This window comes from Amblyraja radiata, chromosome 1, assembly GCF_010909765.2.
Source record: "Amblyraja radiata isolate CabotCenter1 chromosome 1, sAmbRad1.1.pri, whole genome shotgun sequence".
Lineage (NCBI taxonomy): Eukaryota > Metazoa > Chordata > Chondrichthyes > Rajiformes > Rajidae > Amblyraja > Amblyraja radiata.
In genome coordinates, this window is record NC_045956.1 from 110,483,851 (window position 1) to 110,504,984 (window position 21,134).

Sequence of the window (21,134 nt, forward strand, 5' to 3'; positions counted from 1 at the left end):
CCGTCAAGGTGAGAGATTAGAAAAAGTTTCCCCCAACTCCCCCCACCCCTCACCCCCCACCCCCCACACAAAATAAGCTAAAGAACACTAAAACATACATTTAACACATACAAAACAGACACAAAGAAGGAAGGGACAGACAGACTGTTGGCGAGGCAGCCATTGCTGGCACCAACCAGTGTAAAACTTGTTATCTTTGTTACTCCACTTTAATTCAAACTAAATATTGTTATGATCTTACCTTTTTTCTTTCTTTATTCTGCTCTTGGTCTTCATTATTACCTGCTGATGGACACAAATGATATTTTTTATATATATATATTATGAACGATTTTTAAGAACTTCAACAGAAATCAAAAAAGATGTTGAATTAGCAGATTTAAATTAACGGTTAAAAGCACATACTCGGAACAATTTGAGAACTGAAGCCACACAGACTTGTTTGGTGCAGCATGACCACCTGAAGTAAAGCAACAATGGCTTAATATTGAAGATACACACAAAGTTCTGGAGTAACTCAGCAAGACAGGCAGCATCTCGGGAGAAAAAAGGTGATGTTTCGGATTGGCACATTGAGAGCATAGATTTCTGCCTGGAATGTAAAATACAGATAGCTGAGAACAGCTTTAAACAAACCCATTTGCACCGTTGAAATGAGCCATTGTCAAATATTATTGTGATAATTTAAGAGCATTAAGAGCACAACTCTTAGATCAGTTGCAGGGGTCTGTCAGCCATGAACTAGGAAGACAATGGTACAGTAGATTGTAATTAATAGTTGGCCATCCAGTGGTGTGTATTGGCTTGCTGGATGTCTGACAACTCAACGGAGATTTGCCCCCTTCTACACAGGATTGGGATATCTGAAGACACAGCTTTTTGCCGCTTGTGTCCCATTTTTCCCCGATTTCCCAATGCAACCAAACAGCTGAAATGAACTCAAACTCACTTGGACCATATCCGACACCCCGCTGCCCTTTCTTGATCTCACAGTCTCCATCACAGGATATAGACTATTGTCTGATGTCTATAATAAACCTACTGACTCCCACAACTATCTCGACTACACTTCTTCCCACCCTGCTTCCTGCAAAGATTATCCCCTACTCCCAATTCCACTGTCTACGCCGCATCTGTGCCCAAGATGAGTTGTTCCATACCAGGGCATCCGAGATGTCCTAATTCTTTAGGGAACGGGGGTTCCCCTCTTCCATCATTGATGAGGCCCTCATTCATGTCTCCTTGTTACCCCACATCTCCGCTCTTGCTCCCCCTCCCTCTAGTCGCGACAGAGACAGAGTCCCCCTAGCCCTTATCTTTCAGCCGTCGCACACAACACATAATCCTCCGACATTTTCACCACCTCCAACAGGATCCCACCATTAGTCACATCTTCTAATCTCCACCCCTTTTTGCCTTCCGCAGACACTGGTCCCTCTGCAACTCCCTGGTTAACTCATCCCTTCCCACCCAAACCACCCCCTCTCCAGGCACCTTCTCCTGTAACCACAAAAGATGCAACACCTGTCCCTATAGCTTCTCCCTCAACTCTTTCCCGGGACCCCAATAGTCCTTTCAGGTTAGGCAGACGTTCACTTGCACCTCCTCCAACCTCATCTACTGTATCCATTTTTCAAGGTGTGGACTCTTATACATCGGCGAGACCAAACGTAGACTAGGCAATCGTTTCACTGAACACCTTCGCTCAGTCCGCCTGGTCCTACCTGATCTCCCGGTTGCCAAACACTTTCATTCCCCTTCCCATTCCCACACTGACCTTTCTGTCCTGGGCCACCTCCATTGTCAGGCTGAGGCCAAATGTAAATTGGAGGAGCAGCACCTCAGATTTCGCTTGGGCAGTTTGCAACCCAGCAGTATGAATATTGATTTCTCTATCTTCAAGTAACCCCTGCATCGCCTCTCTCTCTGTCCCTCCCCCACCCAGGTCATTGTGCTAGCTTCAAAGCCAGCTTGCTGAGTCTCATTTTCTGTAACTCGTTTTCACCTAGGGCACAGCTAACAATGGCCTGTTCCCTTTATCATCTTTCATTTTCTGCATATCTTTCATTCATTTGTTCCATATCTCTCTATGTCATTGTCTATATCTCTCGTTTCCCTTTCCCCTGGCTCTTAGTCTGAAGAAAGATCTCGTCCCGAAACATCTCCTATTCCTTTTGTGTGGAGATGCTGTCTGACCCACTAAGTCACTCCAGCTTTTTGTGTCTATCTTCAGCTTAAATACTTAGTCATCTACGGCCCAGAGGTGTGATGCCAGCTGCAGTGTCTGCTTGGCAGGGCGCAGTGCAGATTAAAATGTGGTGTTTGGATAGCATGTCTTCTGCATCTGTTGAAGATTTCCTTCTTACCAGAGGGTTTGGTGGCCTCTTGAGTCTCAATGCCTTCTTCCACAGTTGTGATAGTTATCTGAGGCGTAGACTGCACAAATCTAAATGAAGGTGACTCATCTGTGGGAACAAAAAGACTTCACTGCACTTATTCTTTTGAACAGATAGTGCATATACCATGGAGACACATGAGAGTTCAGGTGGTTTAATGTCACCAAATAGTGACCTTTCAAACTGATACCAACAACTACATTTAAATGTGTAGAAAGGAACTGCAGATGCTGATTTACACCAAAGGTAAGACACAAAATGCTGGAGTAACTCAGTGGGTCAGGCAGCATCTCTGGAGAAAAAGGATGGGTGACGTTTTGGGTCGGAACCCCTCTTCAAACTCAAATTTGAATGATGTTTATTAATTTCTACAAAAAATAAAATAAAAAATAAATTTGAGCTTCACATACACCAGGGGAAAGGGGGAGGAGGGAGGGGGAAGAGGAGAGGGAAGAGGATGGGGAGAGGGGGGAGTGGGAGAGAGGGCGGGGAGGGGAGAGGAGGGGGGAGTGGGGGGAGAGAGGGAGAGGGTGGACTTGAACACGGCGAGCGGGCGGCAGACCTCGGGACCTCGCTGGACCTATGAAGCCCTCGGAAGCCCAACCAAATTACTGCTTGTTCAGTGGCTTCAATCCAGAGCCCGAGGGTGGGGGAGGATGGCTGGGCTGCGGGCGGGGCGCTGCGGACGGCCGGCCGAGTGCGAATTGACTGCGAGCAGGAGGCGACAAAATGACTGCGAGTCTGGTGGAGGGGGGGGGGGGGGGGGGGGGAGGGGGGTTGGGAATATCACCAAACATAAGGGATCTGAAGATGGTTCTGGAGATGTGTCTCGATCAGAAACACCATCTATTCTTTTTCTCCAGAGATGCTGCCTGACCCGGTGAGTCATTCCAGCTTTTTGTGTCTGCCTTCGGTTTAAAACAGCATCCTTAGTTCTTTCCTACAGATAAGGGATTATTTGCTATGGATGTTGCCGTGTTTTTAGCATCATTTATTCCTCCTTACCCAAATACTCTTCTTTGCAAGGTTCCAAATCTTCGAGTCCTTTGTTTGTGTCCTCTGGGATGTGGTTTATTGATATTGTTGTGAAGGACGCAGATTGCTCTCGGCTCATGTCTCGTTCTGATCCACTCGCACTGATGGAAAGTTGTTCTTCGAGGCCTAAATTGACAGAAAGAGAACAAAACATAAAAAGCTGGCTCCAAAGAAATCATCCAAATGCAGTTAATTTTCAAAACAAGAATTCGGTGAACTGACACTCCCTAATTTTTTGTACTATTATTGGGCAGTGAACATCAAAAATGTAACTCACTGGTTGGACAAGTCTGCCCAACAAGTAGACTGGATAATAATGGAGAAAGAGGATTGTTCTCCTTTCAATATAGGAGCAATCCTTTTCTCCCCGATAACACTGAATAGTACAATGTATAAAAATAATCCAATTATTCATAGTACAATACGAATCTGGAAACAAATAAAATTAACTCTCAAATTAAGAAACTTATCGCTTCTCTCTCCAATAGTAAATAATTCATCTACTATTGATAAAACGTTTACCCACTGGGAAAGAATATGAATTAAAACACTTGGAGATATGTATGAAATGGGAAACCTTTTATCATTTCAACAATTACAATTAAAATACAACCTGAAAAATAATCAATATTTCAAATACCTTCAAATCTGAGATTACTTGAAAAATCACACTCAAGAATATCAAACCTTAACCCCAGATCTATTAGATGAAGGAATGAACAGAAAGGCAGAAACAATTAATTTAATATCATATTTGTAGAATATCATTTAAAATATAGAAATACCATCGACAGAGGCAATTAGAATGGATTGGGAACAAGAATTATCTATAAAAATTCCGAAAGACAGATGGGAAAAATACTTGCTATATGTACATAAATGCTCGATTAATGTAAGACATAACTTAATTCAATTTAAAATTTTACATAGATTATATTACTCGAAAACTAAAATGAATAAAATGTTTCCCCCATCTGTGATAAATGTTTATCTCAAAACGCTACTATAGTACACTCTTTTGTCTCTTGCATAAAACTTCAAAAATTTTGGATTTAAATTTTTGGAATTTTCACAAAATTATTTAAAATAAAATTGAACCCCAATACAAAACTGATTATTTTCGGATCAATGGAAGACGGATGTAAACTGACTTCGTTTCAAAAATGTTTTCTTAATTATGGCTTAATAACGGCAACAAAAAAAAATTTAAATTCTGGAAAAATGCACCCGCTTAAAATGTGGATCTCAAATATGTCGGAAATGTTACATCTTGAAGATATGAGATTCGTCCTATCAGGCAAATCAGACCAATTCTTAAAGATTTGGTCTCCCTTTATCGATTTATTGCAAGCATGTGGTGCAACGCAAACTTAGAAATTAACTGTTTCAGAACCGGGTGAGGGGTGGGTAAAGATACGAAGTAGGTATATCCCTTTCAATTTCTCTTTTTTTCTCTCTTTTCTTCTTTATTCTCTTTTTTTTCTTAACTCACTTCACTTCTTTGTTTTCTCCTTCGGGCTATACAGCCCCATGGGCTCTTTCTTTTCTATTTCTTCTCGAACTAACAATATCACTACTTTATATAATATTCTCTTTCTCTCTATTTCTTGCTTTTCTTACTCTTTTTTTTTACTATTAAATTTAAAATAAGAAGTTGTACACAAAATGTAATAAATTATTCTTGTCATATGATTTAACACTACTTCTAATAAAAATATTATTTTTTTTAAATGTGTACATTGCTTTTGTGAAAATGAGAGCAACAAAGACACAAAGGCAACATCATATCAGTGTGAACTTAAAGGATGCCTTTGATATCATATCCCCTTCCTCACCCATGCCCTTGTGTGTTCATGTGACCAGCATGGCAAAATGCCTGTTCAATTTGTGGCCTTCTCAATACCAAGATATTCTGCAGCCAATTCATGCTACCATCATCTGAACTGTAAAACTCATTTGAAAGGCTGGAGCACCAATGCTTTCTTGTAGACATCTGAATAAATGCTTTGCCGAAATATGAGCACAAGAGATTTCATGACAGGGAAATGCTATACAAGAACTTGCTATCGATCTGCAGTGAATGTGGAATAATTGGACAGACAACAATTCAGTGTTGCTTATTCAACACAGCGACATCACAGTGGTGCAGCAAAGGAGGTGTTGCATTACAGTTCCAGGAACTCAGGTTCTATCCTGACTATGGGTGCTGCCTGTACAGAGTTTGTACGTTCTCCCCGTGACCTGCATGGGTTTTCTCAGGGATCTCTGGTTTCCTCCTACATTCCAAAAACGTACAGGTTTGTGAGTTAATTGGCTTGATGTGTGTGTAGGATAGTGTTAGTGTGCGGGGATCACTGGTCCGCATGGACTCGGTGGACCAAAGGACCTATTTCTGCGCTGTATCTCTAACCTAAACTAAACTGAACCCAATGATGTTTCTGCCCTACAAGATTTATTATTGCAGTGTGCTTCTTCTGAAATTGTCCTCAGGACTATTTTGTTCTCAGGACTGAGCTTGATAGACACACCCTGTCTGGCCAGTGCAAAGATCACAGCTAAGGACCCAGTCAACAGAGACGATAATCAAGAGTGTTTAATTGTCAATAGGCACAAAATGCTGGAGTAACTCAGCGGACAGGCATCATCTCTAGAGAGAAGGAATGGGTGACGTTTCAGGTCGAGACCCTTCTTTAATTGTCATGTGTACTGTCATTGGAACAGGCATTTTTCCTTGCAGAATTTAACAGGTCTGTAAACACAATACACACAGACAACATGTGTCGGAAGGAACTGCAGATGCTGGTTTAAACCGAAGATAGACACAAAAATCTGGAGTAACTCAGCGGGACAGGCAGCATCTCTGGTGAGAAGGAATGGGTGACGTTTCGGGTCGAGTCGAAACATCACCCATTCCTTCTCTCCAGAGATGCTGCTTGTCCCGCTGAGTTATTCCAGCTTTTTGTGTCCACACACAGACAATATATCATAAACAAAAATCCAATAAATTAATGATACAAACACAAAAGCAAAAAAGCTTAAGATCCTTTGTGAAACCATAGATGGTCCATAATTCATAATTGAGGTTAGTGTTGTGCAATTTTCAAGGTTGTTGAGAAGAACCTATTCTTGAACCTGGTGGTCACAATTTTCAGTAGGAAAGAACTGCAGATGCTGGTTTAAAACAAAGGTAGATACAAAATGCTGGAGTAACTCAGCGGGATAGGCAGCATCTCTGGAAAGAAGGAATGGGTGACGTTTCGGGTCGAGACCCTTCTTCAGACTGCTGAGTTACTCCAGCATTTTGTGTATACCTTCGTTCACAATTTTCATACAGCTCTACCTTCCTGGTGATGGTAGGAGTGAAAAATGAGACCACGGGCAGAATGGTGTTGATCTTTACGGATACTGGCTGCCTTTTTGAGACTGTGCTTCCTATAGATCCTTTTGTTGGTGGAAAAGCCAGTACGTGTGATGGCCAGGCAGTGCCAAAAAAGGTAAATGTTCTTAACACCTACTTCAGCCATTGAATAAATTGAATACATTTTGAAATGAATTGAATTAGACAATAGACAATAGACCATAGACAATGGGTGCAGGAGAAGGCCATTCGGCCCTTCGAGCCAGCACCACCATTCGCTGTGATCATGGCTGATCATTCACATTCAGTACCCCGTTCCTCCCTCTACTGCCTTATGAGGCAGAGAATTCCATAAATTCACAACACTCTGGGTGAAAATGTTTTTCCTCATCTCCGTTCTAAATGGCCTACCCCTTATTCTTAAACTGTAGCCCCTGGTTCTGGACTCCCCCAACTTCAGGAACATGTTTCCTGCCTATCAGACTGCACAACACTATCCCGCTGAGTTACTCTAGCATTTTGTGTATACCTTCGGGCACAATTTTCAGACTCTTTGCTCCTATACTCAACTCCTCGTGTTATGAAGGCCAACATGCCATTAGCTTTCTTCACTGCCTGCTGTACCTCAATGCTTACTTTCAGTAAGTGATAAACAAAAACCCCAGATCTCTTTGTAGTTCCCCTTTTCCCAATTTGACACCATTCAGATAATAATCTGCCTTCCTGTTTTTGCTACCAAAGTGGATAACCTCCCATTTATCCACATTAAACTGCATCTGCCATGCATCTACCCACTCACCCAACTTGTCCAAGTCACTGCATTCTCATAGCATCCTCCTCACAGTTCACACTGCTACCCAGCTATGTGTCATCTGCAAATTTGCTAATGTTACTTTGAATCCATCTAAATCATTGATGTATATTGTAAATAGCTGCGGTCCTAGCACCGAGCTTTGCGGTACCCCACTAGTCACTGCCTGCCATTCTGAGAGGGACCCGTTAATCCCTACTCTTTGTTTCCTGGCTGCCAATCAATTTTCTATCCATGTCAGCACTCTACATGGATAGTGCTGCCATGTGCTCTAATTTTGCCCACTACCATGTGCTCTAATTTTGCCCACTAGTCTCCTATGTGGGACCTTATCAAATGCTTTCTGAAAGTCCAGGTACACTACATCCACTGGCTCTCCCTTGTCCATTTTCCTAGTTCCATCCTCAAAAAATTCCAGAAGATTAGTCAACCATGATTTCCCTTTCGTAAATCCATGCTGACTCGGACCGATCCTGTTACTGCTATCCAAATGTGCCGCCATTTAATCTTTTATAATTGACTACATTCAATTGAATTGAATTGAATTGAATAAATTTTATTAGCCAAATATTTATACATACAAGGAATTTGCCTTGGTGCTTTGCTCGCAAGTAACAACACGATACACAGTAGCCAATTAAAAATAACACATTATAATTTAAACATGTGAAAAATGAAATAAAATCCCAGAGCAAAAGGAGGCTACAGACGTTTGGTTTTGAGTAGAGCTACTGCTCCTGGAAAAAAACTGTTTTCATGTCTGGTTGTGGCGGCTTTGACAATCCAGAGTCGCCTTCCAGAGGGAAGTGCTTCAAAGAGTTTGTGGCCAGGGTGAGAGGGGTCAGAGATGATCTTACCCGCTCGCTTCCTGGCCCGTGCAAGTGTACGGTTTGTCGATGGGGGGAAGGTTGCAGCCAACAACTTTCTCGGCTGATCGAACAATGTGCTGCAGCCTCCGGATGTCGTGCTTGGTGGCTGAGCCAAACCAGACCATGATGGAGAAGGTGAGGACAGACTCTACAATGGCCGTATAGAAATGGACCATTATTGGCTGTGGCAGATTGTGTTTCCTCAGCTGCCGCAGGAAGTACATCCTCTGTTGTGCCTTTTTGACTGTGGAGTCGATGGTAGCCCCTGGAGATGATGGTTCCCAGGAGCTTAAAATACTTCACAGATGTGACTGTGGTGTTGTTGATGGTGAGTGGGGTGAGGGGAGGGGGAGCTCTCCTAAAGTCTACAATCAATTCCACTGTCTTAAGAGCATTGAGCTCCAGGTTGTCGCGATGGCACCAGGACTCCAGCTGTGTCACTTCCTGTCTATGGGCAGATTCCTTCTCCTCCTGGATCAGTCCAATCAGGGTTGTGTCATCCGCAAAATTGAGAAGCTTGACAGAGGAGTCTGTGGAGTTGCAGTCATTGGAGTAGAGAGAGTAGAGGAGAGGAGAGAGTACGCAGCCTTGCGGTGCTCCTATGCTGCGGGTCTGCGTGTCCGAGATGTGCTTTCCCAGCCTCACATGCTGCTTCCTGTCTGTCAGGAAGTTGATGATCCACTGACAGAGGGTTTGAGGCACAGTCAACTCGGAAAGTTTGGAGTGTAGTAGCTCTGGCACAATGCTGTTGAATGCAGAGCTAAAATCCACAAACAAAATCCTTGCATATGTCCAAGAAGGAACTGCAGATGCTGGAAGATCGAAGGTGCACAAAAATGCTGGAGAAACTCAGCGGGTGCAGCAGCATCTATGGAGCGAAGGAAATAGGCGACGTTTCGGGCTGAAACCCTTCTTCAGACTGATGGGGGGTGGGGGGGGAGAAGGAAGGAAAAAGGGAGGAGGAGGAGCCCGAGGGCGGGGGGATGGGAGGAGACAGCTCGAGGGTTAAGGAGGGGGGGGAGACAGCAAGGGCTAGCAAAATTGGGAGAATTCAATGTTCATGCCAACCGGACGCAAGCAACCCAGGCGGAATATGAGGTGCTGTTCCTCCAATTTCCGGTGTTGCTCACTCTGGCAATGGAGGAGACCCAGGACAGAGAGGTCGGATTGGGAATGGGAGGGGGAGTTGAAGTGCTGAGCCACCGGGAGTTCAGGTAGGTTATTGCGGACTGAGCGGAGGTGTTCCGCAATAACCTACCTGAACTCCCTGTGGCTTGAATTCTCCCAATTTTGTTAGCCCTTGCTGTCTCCTCCCCTTCCTTAACCATCGGGCTGTCTCCTCCTATCCCCCCGCCCTCGGGCTCCTCCTCCTCCCTTTTTCCTTCCTTCTCTCCCCCACCCCCCATCAGTCTGAAGAAGGGTTTCGGCCCAAAACGTCGCCTATTTCCTTCGCTCCATAGATGCTGCTGCACCCGCTGAGTTTCTCCAGCATTTTTGTGTTCCTTGCATATGTCCCCTGGCGATCTAGCTGCTGGAGGGTGAAGTGCAGTCCTAGGTTGACTGCAGCATCCACTGATCTATCTGCCCGGTATGCAAACTGCAGGGGGTCCAGAAGGGGGTTGTGATATTTTTCAGGTGGATCAGCACGCCTTTCAATGGTCTTCATGATTACAGAGGTCATTGCGACAGGCCTGTAGTCATTAAGATTAGTAATCCTTGGCTTTTTGGGTACGGGAACAATAGTGGAGGCTTTGAAGCAGGCAGTGACAGTGCCATAAGCAGAGAGTTGGTGGTGTATCAGTCCTTCAAAAGCCTGCAAACATAGTGTCATATTGATTCACTGTGGATTCTCCATCATTTCATTTTTGATTGTCACTTTCCTCTTTATCAACACTATGCTATCTTCTTTTCGAAAAGGGATTAACATTTTCGGATGAGAAGTCCTGATGATCAGCTTTTGAGGAAGGGACCTGACCCAAACCGTCCCCTGTCCATTCTCTCCACAGATGCTGCCTGATCTGTTGAGTTCCTCCAGAACTTTGTGGAGGAAGGAACTGCAGATGCTGGTTTATACCGATGATAGACACAAAGTGCTGGAGTAGCTCAGCAGGTCAGGCAACATCTCTGGAGAAAGAGGATGGGTGACATTTCGTGTCTGAAGAAGGGTTCCAACCTGAAACATCATCCAACTTTTTCTCCAGAAAAGCTGTTTGACCCGCTGAGTTACATCCAGCACCTTGTGTCTATCCTCCAGCACTTTGTTTTGTGTAAGAGATTAGCTCAGTTTATATTGAAGAAGCACTGCAGGCTTTTACTGCAAACCTGTGATGTGGTTGGTGAAACAAAGAATGGATCACCCGCTGTGACAGCCATGCGCAGCAAGAAGGAAGATCATGTTGGTATCAAGTATCGACTGATGGCAGCAGGAGAATTCACCCAAGTGAAAACACCAGCTTTCAACAACGAGGCCCCAGTTGATTTGTGACTAAATGGAAATTCATCCAATTAGCAGGCAGAGTAGAAAAAACAAAAACAGCAGGAACAGCCTGCCAGAAATTCAGGAAAAGGTATTAATACTAAACAATTGTGCAAACTAGAGCTGTAAACAGTAATCTGTATATAGCGTAAAAATAGGAAAAACAGTAACTTAATTCCAACAGATAATGAATATATCTATATCTATATACTATATCTATATACTTGCCTCATACTGTGTTTTGTATTGAATTCTGTCTTTACTTTGTGTACTAGTCATGTCTCTACTATTTATTTCATTCCCCTCACATGTTTTTCCTCTACATGCTCAATTTTTGTAAGGTGTCCTTGAGACTCTTGAAAGGCGCCCATAAATAAAATGTATTATTATTATTATTATTATTATATACTATTAAAACTCTGTGCCTGCCGCCTGCCGTCTGGCTGGCTGCCTGTCTGCCTTTTGATTCGTTCCCAATACTCGCAGATGTCCAATCGGAATGGCCGATGCTCGCAGATGTCCAATCGGAATGGCCGATGCTCGCAGATGTCCAATCGGAATCTGCCGGCTGCATTTCTTCCTTTGATTCATTGCCACGCCGAATCCAGACGCTCAATCTCCGACATCATTTCCATTTCGCTAGAGATTTCGCTTTTCTTTCTAAGTATCCGCTCCTCATTACATTTCGTCCTCTTTAAGTACACGTTTTTAATCAAATCCTTCTCACCCCCCCCCCCCCCCACCCCCACCCCCTCATGTTGTCGCCTCCTGCTGGCCAGCGACCATAAAGGCTGCTGGCGTCCGCATCTCAACCTCAAGGGACGCCATTTAAAAACGGCCTTTCGGGGATGGCTTTACTTCGACGACCACGTCTCCCGTGGGGGCTACGGGTAGGGAACGGCTGCGTTGGGGGATTATACTTTTAAAACTCTGTGTGTGGGGGTGCTTGGTGTGTGTGATGCCGCCCCGCCCCCCACCCCCCCCCCCCCCCGCAATCGCACGTTGGAGAAACGGACCCGACTTCGAGGACCACGTCTCCCGTGGGGGCTACAGGTAGGGAACGGCTGCATTGGGGGAGCAGACCCAACGGGTCTGCCATTGGTCTAGTATATAACTAAAAGTCTCATCTTGATCACTGTATCACTGCGCTGTATATTGATTTTAGAAAAAGCGCTATCCTATATCGCTATGATTTCGGCCATCTTACTCACAGTCCTGAGGCAGCCCTGAAGATTTTTCCAATCGATTAAAAATAAAAAAAGTTATGAGTGTTTAAAAATTCTTAAGATCAGCTGATTGGTCCTCTCGCCTGTCAATCACCATGATGAAGGTAACGCCCCTTCCGGGGGGGGGGGGGGGCAGGACTATAAAACCCCGGATGCCTGGACGTGAGTCAGTCACTCTGGAAGATCGCGAGGGAGAGGCCACAACTGTGATTCTAAGCTGTGAATCAACTAAACTATGAGTCTGCAAAGTACTTGTAATAAATGATTTGTTAGCCCTTAATGACAATGCAATGAGTTGTTTGGCCTGCCCTGTGCTTGAGACTGCAATGCAAAATGGAAATGGAAATTACAATTCCATGAGTTGTTTGGCCTGCCCTGTGCTTGAGACTGCAATGCGAAATGAAAATAGAAATGACAATGCCATGAGTTGTTTGGACTGCCCTGTGGCTGAGACTGCAATGCAAAATGGAAATGGAAACGACAATGCCATGAGTTGTATGGCCTGCCCTGTGCTTGAGAGTGCAATGCAAAATGGAAATGGAAATGAAATGAAATGAGTTGTTTGGCCTGCCCTGTGCTTGAAACGGAAATGCAAAATGGAAATGGAAATGAAATTAAATGTTTTGTTTGGCCTGAGTGACTGACACAAGGCCCCTATTAGCTGAGAAACTAGTCCCTTTTGCCCAAAATGCCTGTACTAGCTCAGGAACAGCATTTTGGCCCAAAAGGCCCGTGCCAGGCCAGGAAAAGTCTAGAAAATGTACCTTTCACTGAGATTTCACTCAGTCCCTTCAGTATTTTTTTCCCTCCCTTCATTGGTTCCCTGTGAAATCCAGACCAGAATCTGCAGAATTTTTTCTGGCAGTTTCTGAGCTGCCAGCCCACCAGGCCTGAGTGATTGAGCTGCCAGCCAGGCCTGAGTGACTGAGCTGCCAGCCCATCAGGCCTGAGTGATTGAGCTGCCAGCCCACCAGGCCTGAGTGACTGAGCTGCCAGCCCAACAATCCATTTGGCCCACAATGTCCTTACTAGCCCTCTGGAAACCAGTCCCTTCGGCCCACAACACCCATACTAGCGCTCTAGCGCAATGAAAATATTAGATATACACTATAGAGACACAAGAGTGGGGATTTACTCTACACTTCATCTTCTATGAATTTATGTTCCTCATATGCTTTGGCACAATTTCTACCCAGAGAAAAGAGTAAATAAACAGAGAAGGTCGTCATATTGTACTGTAATGTTTCTTTGATTACTGCTGGAAAATCTATGACAATATAACACCAGTGACTGCTAATTTAAATTGACATGGAGTTGGTGAATCGATTATCAGTGAGGTAAAAAAAAGCAGCCTTTTGAATTTGATGTGTGCATAAACAAGTAAAACCAAAGTGAAAATCTCATAGATGCTGTCTGTGAAATGCTGCGCCTTGGCAGGAAGCAATAATTTGTAGAAATGAGTGAACTGATGAGAATTTTAAATTATTTATAAATTATTCTCACTGAAAAATACCACACAAAATGCCTGTTGTTTGCAGCTTGTATTTTTTAGGGCATATTAAAGTATCATTGTACATCTTCACTGGCTCCTAGATTTAATTTTACGTCTGTATTGTCATTCTCTGAGATAAACACTTCAACATTTCAAAACTGATTGTGATAAAAACTAATTAAGCAATTGCTACCTTATTTTCTAATGCCTGCTCCAATTATCATTCCAGTCCACAAAATATTTAAAGTTAATTAAAATTCGAGTTTTTTCAAATGAAAACCAAAAGTAAACAAGGGTCCCGACCTGAAACCTATCCATATCTACCAGAGATGTTACCTGACCTGCTGAGTGACTCTGGCACTTAATGTGTTATTTTATAACACATCATCTGCAGTTCCTTGTGTCTCACCAAAAATATTCATCAGATCCAGCAAGTAAATGTGGAGAGAGTGAAACAGAATTCCCAATGAGAAACCACTGAACGGAAATGTTAGCCTGCAGAGAATTTCCAGCATTTTTATTTTTTAGTTTGGAATTCCAGCATCCACAAGGTTTTTCTTTTGTGTAACGGATTTTTAATTCCTGGTTTGCCATCTTTGGGAATTGTTCCAGATGACTGGCTTCTCAACAGTTCTGCTTCTAGATGGCGCCCAAGCCAGGCGACTCTTTATGTGCTGGTCATAGAAGTGGATCTTCAATCACGCATTACAATCACTCCATTCTTATAAAACTCTACTCCAACACCAGCACTTCCCCATACACTGTGGATGGCTCAATTGTCATTGTGTATTGTCTTTCCACTAACAGTTTGACTGTTTAGCATGTAACAAAAGGTTTTCACTGCACCTCGGTACACGTGACAATAAACTAAGCTGACCTAAATTAAACTAAACTAACTTGACTATATCATTGTGATTGGGCAGCAGTGAACAGAAACCCTATCGCACCCCATATTAAGACATGTAAAGTCCACAATCCAGGGTGTGATAGACCATTGTAAGCATCTTCCCTGGAGTTCAACAATGTATCGTCCTCACCCTTTTGCTGCTAACCATAAAATCTGGCCGATTATCAAACACATTTTTCAGCAATTATTTCGAACCCATGTCCTATTACCTGTATGTTCCAGTTCCATGGTGCTATTTTCTTGAAGTAAAGAATGGGTTGGAGAGGCCATATCCTGTGAATTAATTTATATATTTTAGAAACAAGCCTTTGCAGAAGTCTAAACACGGAGGTGCTATTACTTTATTAACTGTACATACACCCCAAAACACCTCATAAACTTTTGGTGAGACCAACATTATTCTTCCCCTTTTTCATCCTTATTCTTATATAATCACATTCACAAGAAATATTGGTTGTCATTGTCTCGCTACTGGGTTATATATGCTTTTTCTCATCAAAGAGAATATATATGTATTCTCATCAAAGCTCTCGATAAATACAGCAACACTTGCTTGCTCATATTCAACAGCGTCCGTTAAAAAAAGGCTAATATATCACTTATTTTCCTAATTGCTTGTTATAGCTGTGTGCTTGTGTTTCATGGACAAGAACACTGAAATTAGTATGTTAAGGATAGTGTGCTGTTTCCACACAGAGTTCAATTATTACCGAATGTAATATTTGGGAACGTTAGATTGCATTAGACAAGATTAGTTTATTGATATATATAACCATATAACCATATAACAATTACAGCACGGAAACAGGCCATCTCGGACCTACAGGTCCGTGCCGAACAACTTTTTTCCCTTAGTCCCACCTGCCTGCACTCATACCATAACCCTCCATTCCCTTCTCATCCATATGCCTATCCAATTTATTTTTAAATAATACCAACAAACCTGCCGCCACCACTTCCACTGGAAGCTCATTCCACACCGCTACCACTCTCTGAGTAAAGAAGTTCCCCCTCATGTTACCCCTAAACTTCTGTCCCTTAATTCTGAAGTCATGTCCTCTTGTTTGAATCTTCCCTATTCTCAAAGGGAAAAGCTTGATTACATCAACTCTGTCTATCCCTCTCATCATTTTGAAGACCTCTATCAAGTCCCCCCTTAACCTTCTGCGCTCCAGAGAATAAAGACCTAACTTATTCAACCTATCTCTGTAACTTAGTTGTTGAAACCCAGGCAACATTCTAGTAAATCTCCTCTGTACTCTCTCTATTTTGTTGACATCCTTCCTATAATTGGGCAACCAAAATTGTACACCATACTCCAGATTTGGTCTCACCAATGCCTTGTACAATTTTAACATTACATCCCAGCTTCTATACTCAATGCTCTGATTTATAAAGGCTAGCATACCATATACGCCAGGATGAAATGAAATTCTTTACTCGGATGAAACTTACAGTGAACAGTAGACATGGTAATGAGGAAGGACATTCTTGCCATAGAGAGAGTACAGAGAAGGTTCACCAGACTGATTCCTGGGATGTCAGGACTTTCATATGAAGAAAGACTGGATAGACTCGGCTTGTACTCGCTAGAATTTAGAAGATTGAGGGGGATCTTATAGAAACTTACAAAATTCTTAAGGGGTTGGACAGGCTAGATGCAGGAAGATTGTTCCCGATGTTGGGGAAGTCCAAAACAAGGGGTCACAGTTTAAGGATAAAGGGGAAATCTTTTAGGACTGAGATGAGAAAAACATTTTTTACATAGAGATGGCACAATGGGCTAAGTGTTCGGCTGGCAACCGGAAGGTAGCTGGTTCGAATCCCGCTTGGAGTGCATACTGTCGTTGTGTCCTTGGGCAAGACACTTCACCCACCTTTGCCTGTGTGTGTCCTTGGGCAAGACACTTCACCCACCTTTGCCTGTGTGTGTGGATGTAATTATGTGAAGCACTTTGGGGTCAATGCAAGTTGACTAAAAATGTGCTATATAAATAAAGAAATTTAATTTAATTTAGAGAGTGGTGAATCTCTGGAATTCTCTGCCACAGAATGTAGTTGAGGCCAGTTCATTGGCTATATTTAGGAGGGAGTTAGATGTGGCCCTTGTGGCTAAAGGGATCAGGGGGTATTGAGGAGAGCAGTTACAGGATACAGAGTTGGATGATCAGCCATGATCATATTGAATGGCGGTGCAGGCTCGAAGGGCCGAATGACCTACTCCTGCACCTATTTTCTATGTTTCTATGTTTCTATGAGAGGTATAACAATAAATGTAATGGTGAATGTAAAACAACAGAATAAAGTATTGATGATTTACTGCATTATGAAGTAGGGCAGGATAACTGAATGAAGTAGAGAGTAAGAGTAAATGGCAGCACCTCTGGGAAGGCGGTGTAAAATAAGTGATCGGTTCAGGAGTCTAATAGGTGTTCTTAAGTCTGAATGACTGGGTTTTTAAGTTCCTGTAATATCTACAAGAAGGTAGAGAGAAAAGGGAATGGACAGAGTGGCAGGCATCCTTGACACAATGGCAAATGAATGCCTTTTTAGCGGAGTCGAGACCGTGAGTTAATTCAATGAACTTTATTACGAACGGTAACAATGAATAACGCGAGTCTATCAGACAGCTAAATAAATGATGTTGTATCCACAAGTGTGGAGCTCGAATGAATGAACTCGACAAAAAGCGCGCAAAACCCACTCCTCGCGCCCAAGTGACTGGAGTAGTCAAACCCTCTACCCCAAGGCACTAGCAGGTGTCGCTACACCTTTATTATTACAGCCAGGAAGGAAATTTCAAATTAATACCAAAGGCTTTGGTATCTTTTGACCATGGCTAGCACCCCTGACATTTTTGTCCAGAGGTTATGAATGGTTTTAATCCCATTCCAGAGATTTGAACAATAATCTGAACTGCCTCTCCAATGAGGGTGTGTTGCACTAATTCAATGAGAGTTTTTTGAAGTGGTCACCAAGAGGGTGTTGAGGACAGGGCTGGGCAGATTGTCTATAAGGATGTTAGCCAGGCCTGGGCTGGGCAGATTGTCTATAAGGATGTTAGCAAGGCCTTTGACAAGGTCCCACATGGTAAGCTAATGTGGTAGGTTAGACTGCATGGAATCCAAAGTAAGCGAGCCAAATGGATTCATAATTGGCTTTGAGGAAGGGGTTAAAGGATAGTTGTGGAGGGTTGTTTTTGTGATTGGAGGCCAGTGACCAGTGGTGTGCAACAGGGATTGATGCTTTCCTGCTTTCCATTATATACATTAACGATTTGGATGACAATGCACTGTAGGTACTTTTGTAGCGGGCACTGATGGTATCGAAGACAGTGAGGTAGGATATTCAGTGTATAACAAGATCTAGATTCTTTGGGAAGGTGGCCAAAGGGATGGTATATGGAATTTAAATCTGAGAAGTATGAGGGGTTGCACTTCCTTATGTCAAACTGAGGAAGGACTTACACAGTAAATGATAGAGCCTTGGTGAGAGTTGCAGAACATCTGGGATATGGGTGCACTGTTCCCAAAAAGTTGCGAGTCAGGTGGCATTTGGCACACTTTTCCTCATTGGGATGAGTAGTGAGCACAACAGTTGGGACATCATCATACAGCTGTATAAGTTGTTGGTGAGACCACACTTTGAGTACTGTGCGCAGTTCTGATCACCCAGCTACCGAGAGTTAGAAAGGATGCAGAACAGATTCACCAGGATGTTACCTGGGCTTGCGGGCTTGAGTTATGGGGGAGCGAATGGATAGGCTGGCACTTTTTCCTTTGGACCATAGGAGGCTCAGAAGGTGACCTGATTGAGGTTTACAATGTCATGAGGGGCATGGAGAAAGTGAACATGCTGGGGCTCAGGAAAAGGTGTTCATGTCAAACAATGGTGCCTACGTTGGAGCTCGGGACGTCTCTTAGCGACTTGTAACGCTAACGGCAGGTACTCGGGAAACGAGGTAAGCTCGTGAAGACTCGTGAAGATTTTTCAACATGTTGTAAAATGTCCACGAGGGCCCCGAGTACCTATGAGTGACTATTACCGTAATTCTCCGTGTTCGAATCAGGGGAAATTCGGCAGAACTCTTGAATTAGCTCGTACAGTGGGACAGCCCCTTTACAGCGAATGCATCGCTGGAGACCCTTGTTTGATCCCAACTACGAGTGCTGTCTGTACGGAGTTTATACGTTCTCCCCGTGACCTGTTTGGGTTTCTCAGAGAACTTCCGTTTCCTCCTACACTCCAAAGATGTACAGGTTTGTAGGTAAATTGGCTTGGTAAATGTAATAAATTGTCCCTGGTGGGTGTAGGATAGTGCTAATTGGGACGACAGATGGCACAATGGGCTAAGTGTTCGGCTGGCAACCGGAAGGTAGCCGGTTCGAATCCCGCTTGGAGTGCATACTGTCGTTGTGTCCTTGGGCAAGACACTTCACCCACCTTTGCCTGTGTGTGAATGTGTGTGAATGTGTGTGAGTGATTGGTGGTGGTCGGAGGGGCCGTAGGCGCAGATTGGCAGCCACGCTTCCGTCAGTCTGCCCCAGGGCAGCTGAGCCTACAGAAGTAGCTTACCACCACCGAGTGTGACTGAGGAGTGAATGAATAATGCGATGTAAAGCGCCTTGAGTATTAGAAAGGCGCTATATAAATCCCATCCATTATTATTATTATTAATTTGCGGGAATCGTTGGTCGGTGCCGACCCGCTGGGCCGATGGGCCTGTTTCCACGTTGTATCTCTAAACTAAACTAAACTAAACTAAAACATTGTTGCTTGTGGGAACCTGCTGTGTCCAATTTGCCTGCAGCATCACAGTCACAGTGTCTGTACACTTCAAAAATTCTATATTGGTTGTAAATTGCTGTGCTCAGAACTGAGGCTGTGAATAGCGTGATATAAATCCATCTTCTTTATTTCAATTTGATTTCACGATATATCTCTTGATAAGGGCTCGGAAGTGTAAGCACAGTCCTCATGATGGCAGCAATGATTCCATTTTCTTCAGCAATAGTTTCTAACTGGAAATGAAAGGTGACAACATCTCTGTCAAAATATGGGCAGTCATAATAATAAATATGTCATTCACTTTGTTTCCTATCTTGATGCATTGCAAAGCCAGGCATTGTGAAGGGGGAGAATGTCAGAATACAAATCTTTTCCAGCCAGAAGAGGATGAATGGAATAGCTTCATGCACCAGATTCATAAGCAGTAAATGACTGCAGCATGGTAGTGCAACGGTGGAGTTGCTGCCTTTCAGCACCAGTGACCCAGGTTCGATCCTGACTACAGGTGCTGTCTGTACAGCGTTTGTACGTTTTCTCCGTGACCATGTGGATTTTTTCCGGCTTCTCTAATTTCCTCCCACACTCTAAAGATGTACAGGTTTGTAGGTTAATAGGATTTGGGAAATTGTTCATAGTGTGTAGGATAATGTTAGTGTGTGAGTGATCAATGAGCCGAAGGGCCTGTTTCCGTACTGTATCTCTGGACTAAAAACTGGCTCGCTCAGAGTGCAAGATTACTGCAGACCTGCTGAACCACCTCCTTCCTGGCTTGGCAGAGTCTGAAGAAAAGAGCCAGAGAAACTGCAACTTGAACCTGGAGCAATAGCCAATCTGCTGGATGAACTCAGCTAGCCTCGCAGCATCTGTGGAGGAAGGAATGGGCGATGTTTTAGGTTGAAACCCTGCATCAGGAAATTGTCAGAATCAGTTAAAATTATCTTGAAGGTATAAGCAGAACATCTTTGTGGCATTGGGTATAAGAAGAACATCTTTGTGACATTGGAAGGGGTAGGATAGGGACCCACAATCCTGTTTACATCAACAATGGTGGAAAGGGTCAAAAACTTCAAATTCCTGGGCGTGCACATTTCTGAAGCTCTTTCCTGGTCCCAGCACACTGATGCAATTACAAAGAAAGCACATCAGTGCCTCTACTTTCTGAGAAGATTACGGAGAGTCGGTATGTCAAAAAGGACTCTCTCAAACTGCTACAGGTGCACAGTAGAGAGCATGCTGACCGGTTGCATCATGGCGTGGTTCGGCAACTTGAGCGTTCAGGAGCGGAAAAGGATGCAGAAAGTTGTAACCGCTGCCCAGTCCATCATCGGCTCTGACCTCCCCACCATCGAGGGAATCTATCGCAGTCGCTGACTCAAAAAGGCAGCCAACATCATCAAGAATCCACACCATCCTGGCCACGCACTCATTTCTCTGCTACCATCGGGAAGAAGGTACAGGAGCATGAAATCTGTTACATCCAGATTCAGGAACAGCTTCTTCCCCACAGCCATCAGGCTATTAAACTCACCAACAAACAGACTCTGAACTGTAACAGCCTATTGCACTTTATCTGCTAATTTATATGTACATTAAACTGAACGGTTCTGTATTTTTGCTTACTATATTCTGTTGTGCTGCAGCAAGCAAAAATGTAATTGTCCTATCTGGGACACATGACAATAAACTCTCTTGACTTGACTTGACTTGACTTGACTTGGGTGTCTCAGCACACTGTAACTAAATGAAGGATCTATTCTACTGCTCCAGAGCAATCTT

General features: G+C 43.5%; 1 protein-coding gene across 1 annotated transcript in view; it reads right to left on the minus strand.

Annotated features, from left to right (window-relative positions):
• The window catches only part of LOC116977987, a 121,862-nt gene that overhangs the window by 16,254 nt on the left and 84,474 nt on the right, over positions 1-21,134 (minus strand). Inside the window, exons 12-14 of the mRNA XM_033028939.1 lie at positions 3,402-3,557; positions 2,367-2,465; positions 242-285 (exon numbers count right to left, since the gene is read on the minus strand). Of these exons, the coding sequence (XP_032884830.1) occupies positions 242-285; positions 2,367-2,465; positions 3,402-3,557 (299 nt within the window). The remainder of the gene's footprint in view (positions 1-241; positions 286-2,366; positions 2,466-3,401; positions 3,558-21,134) is intronic.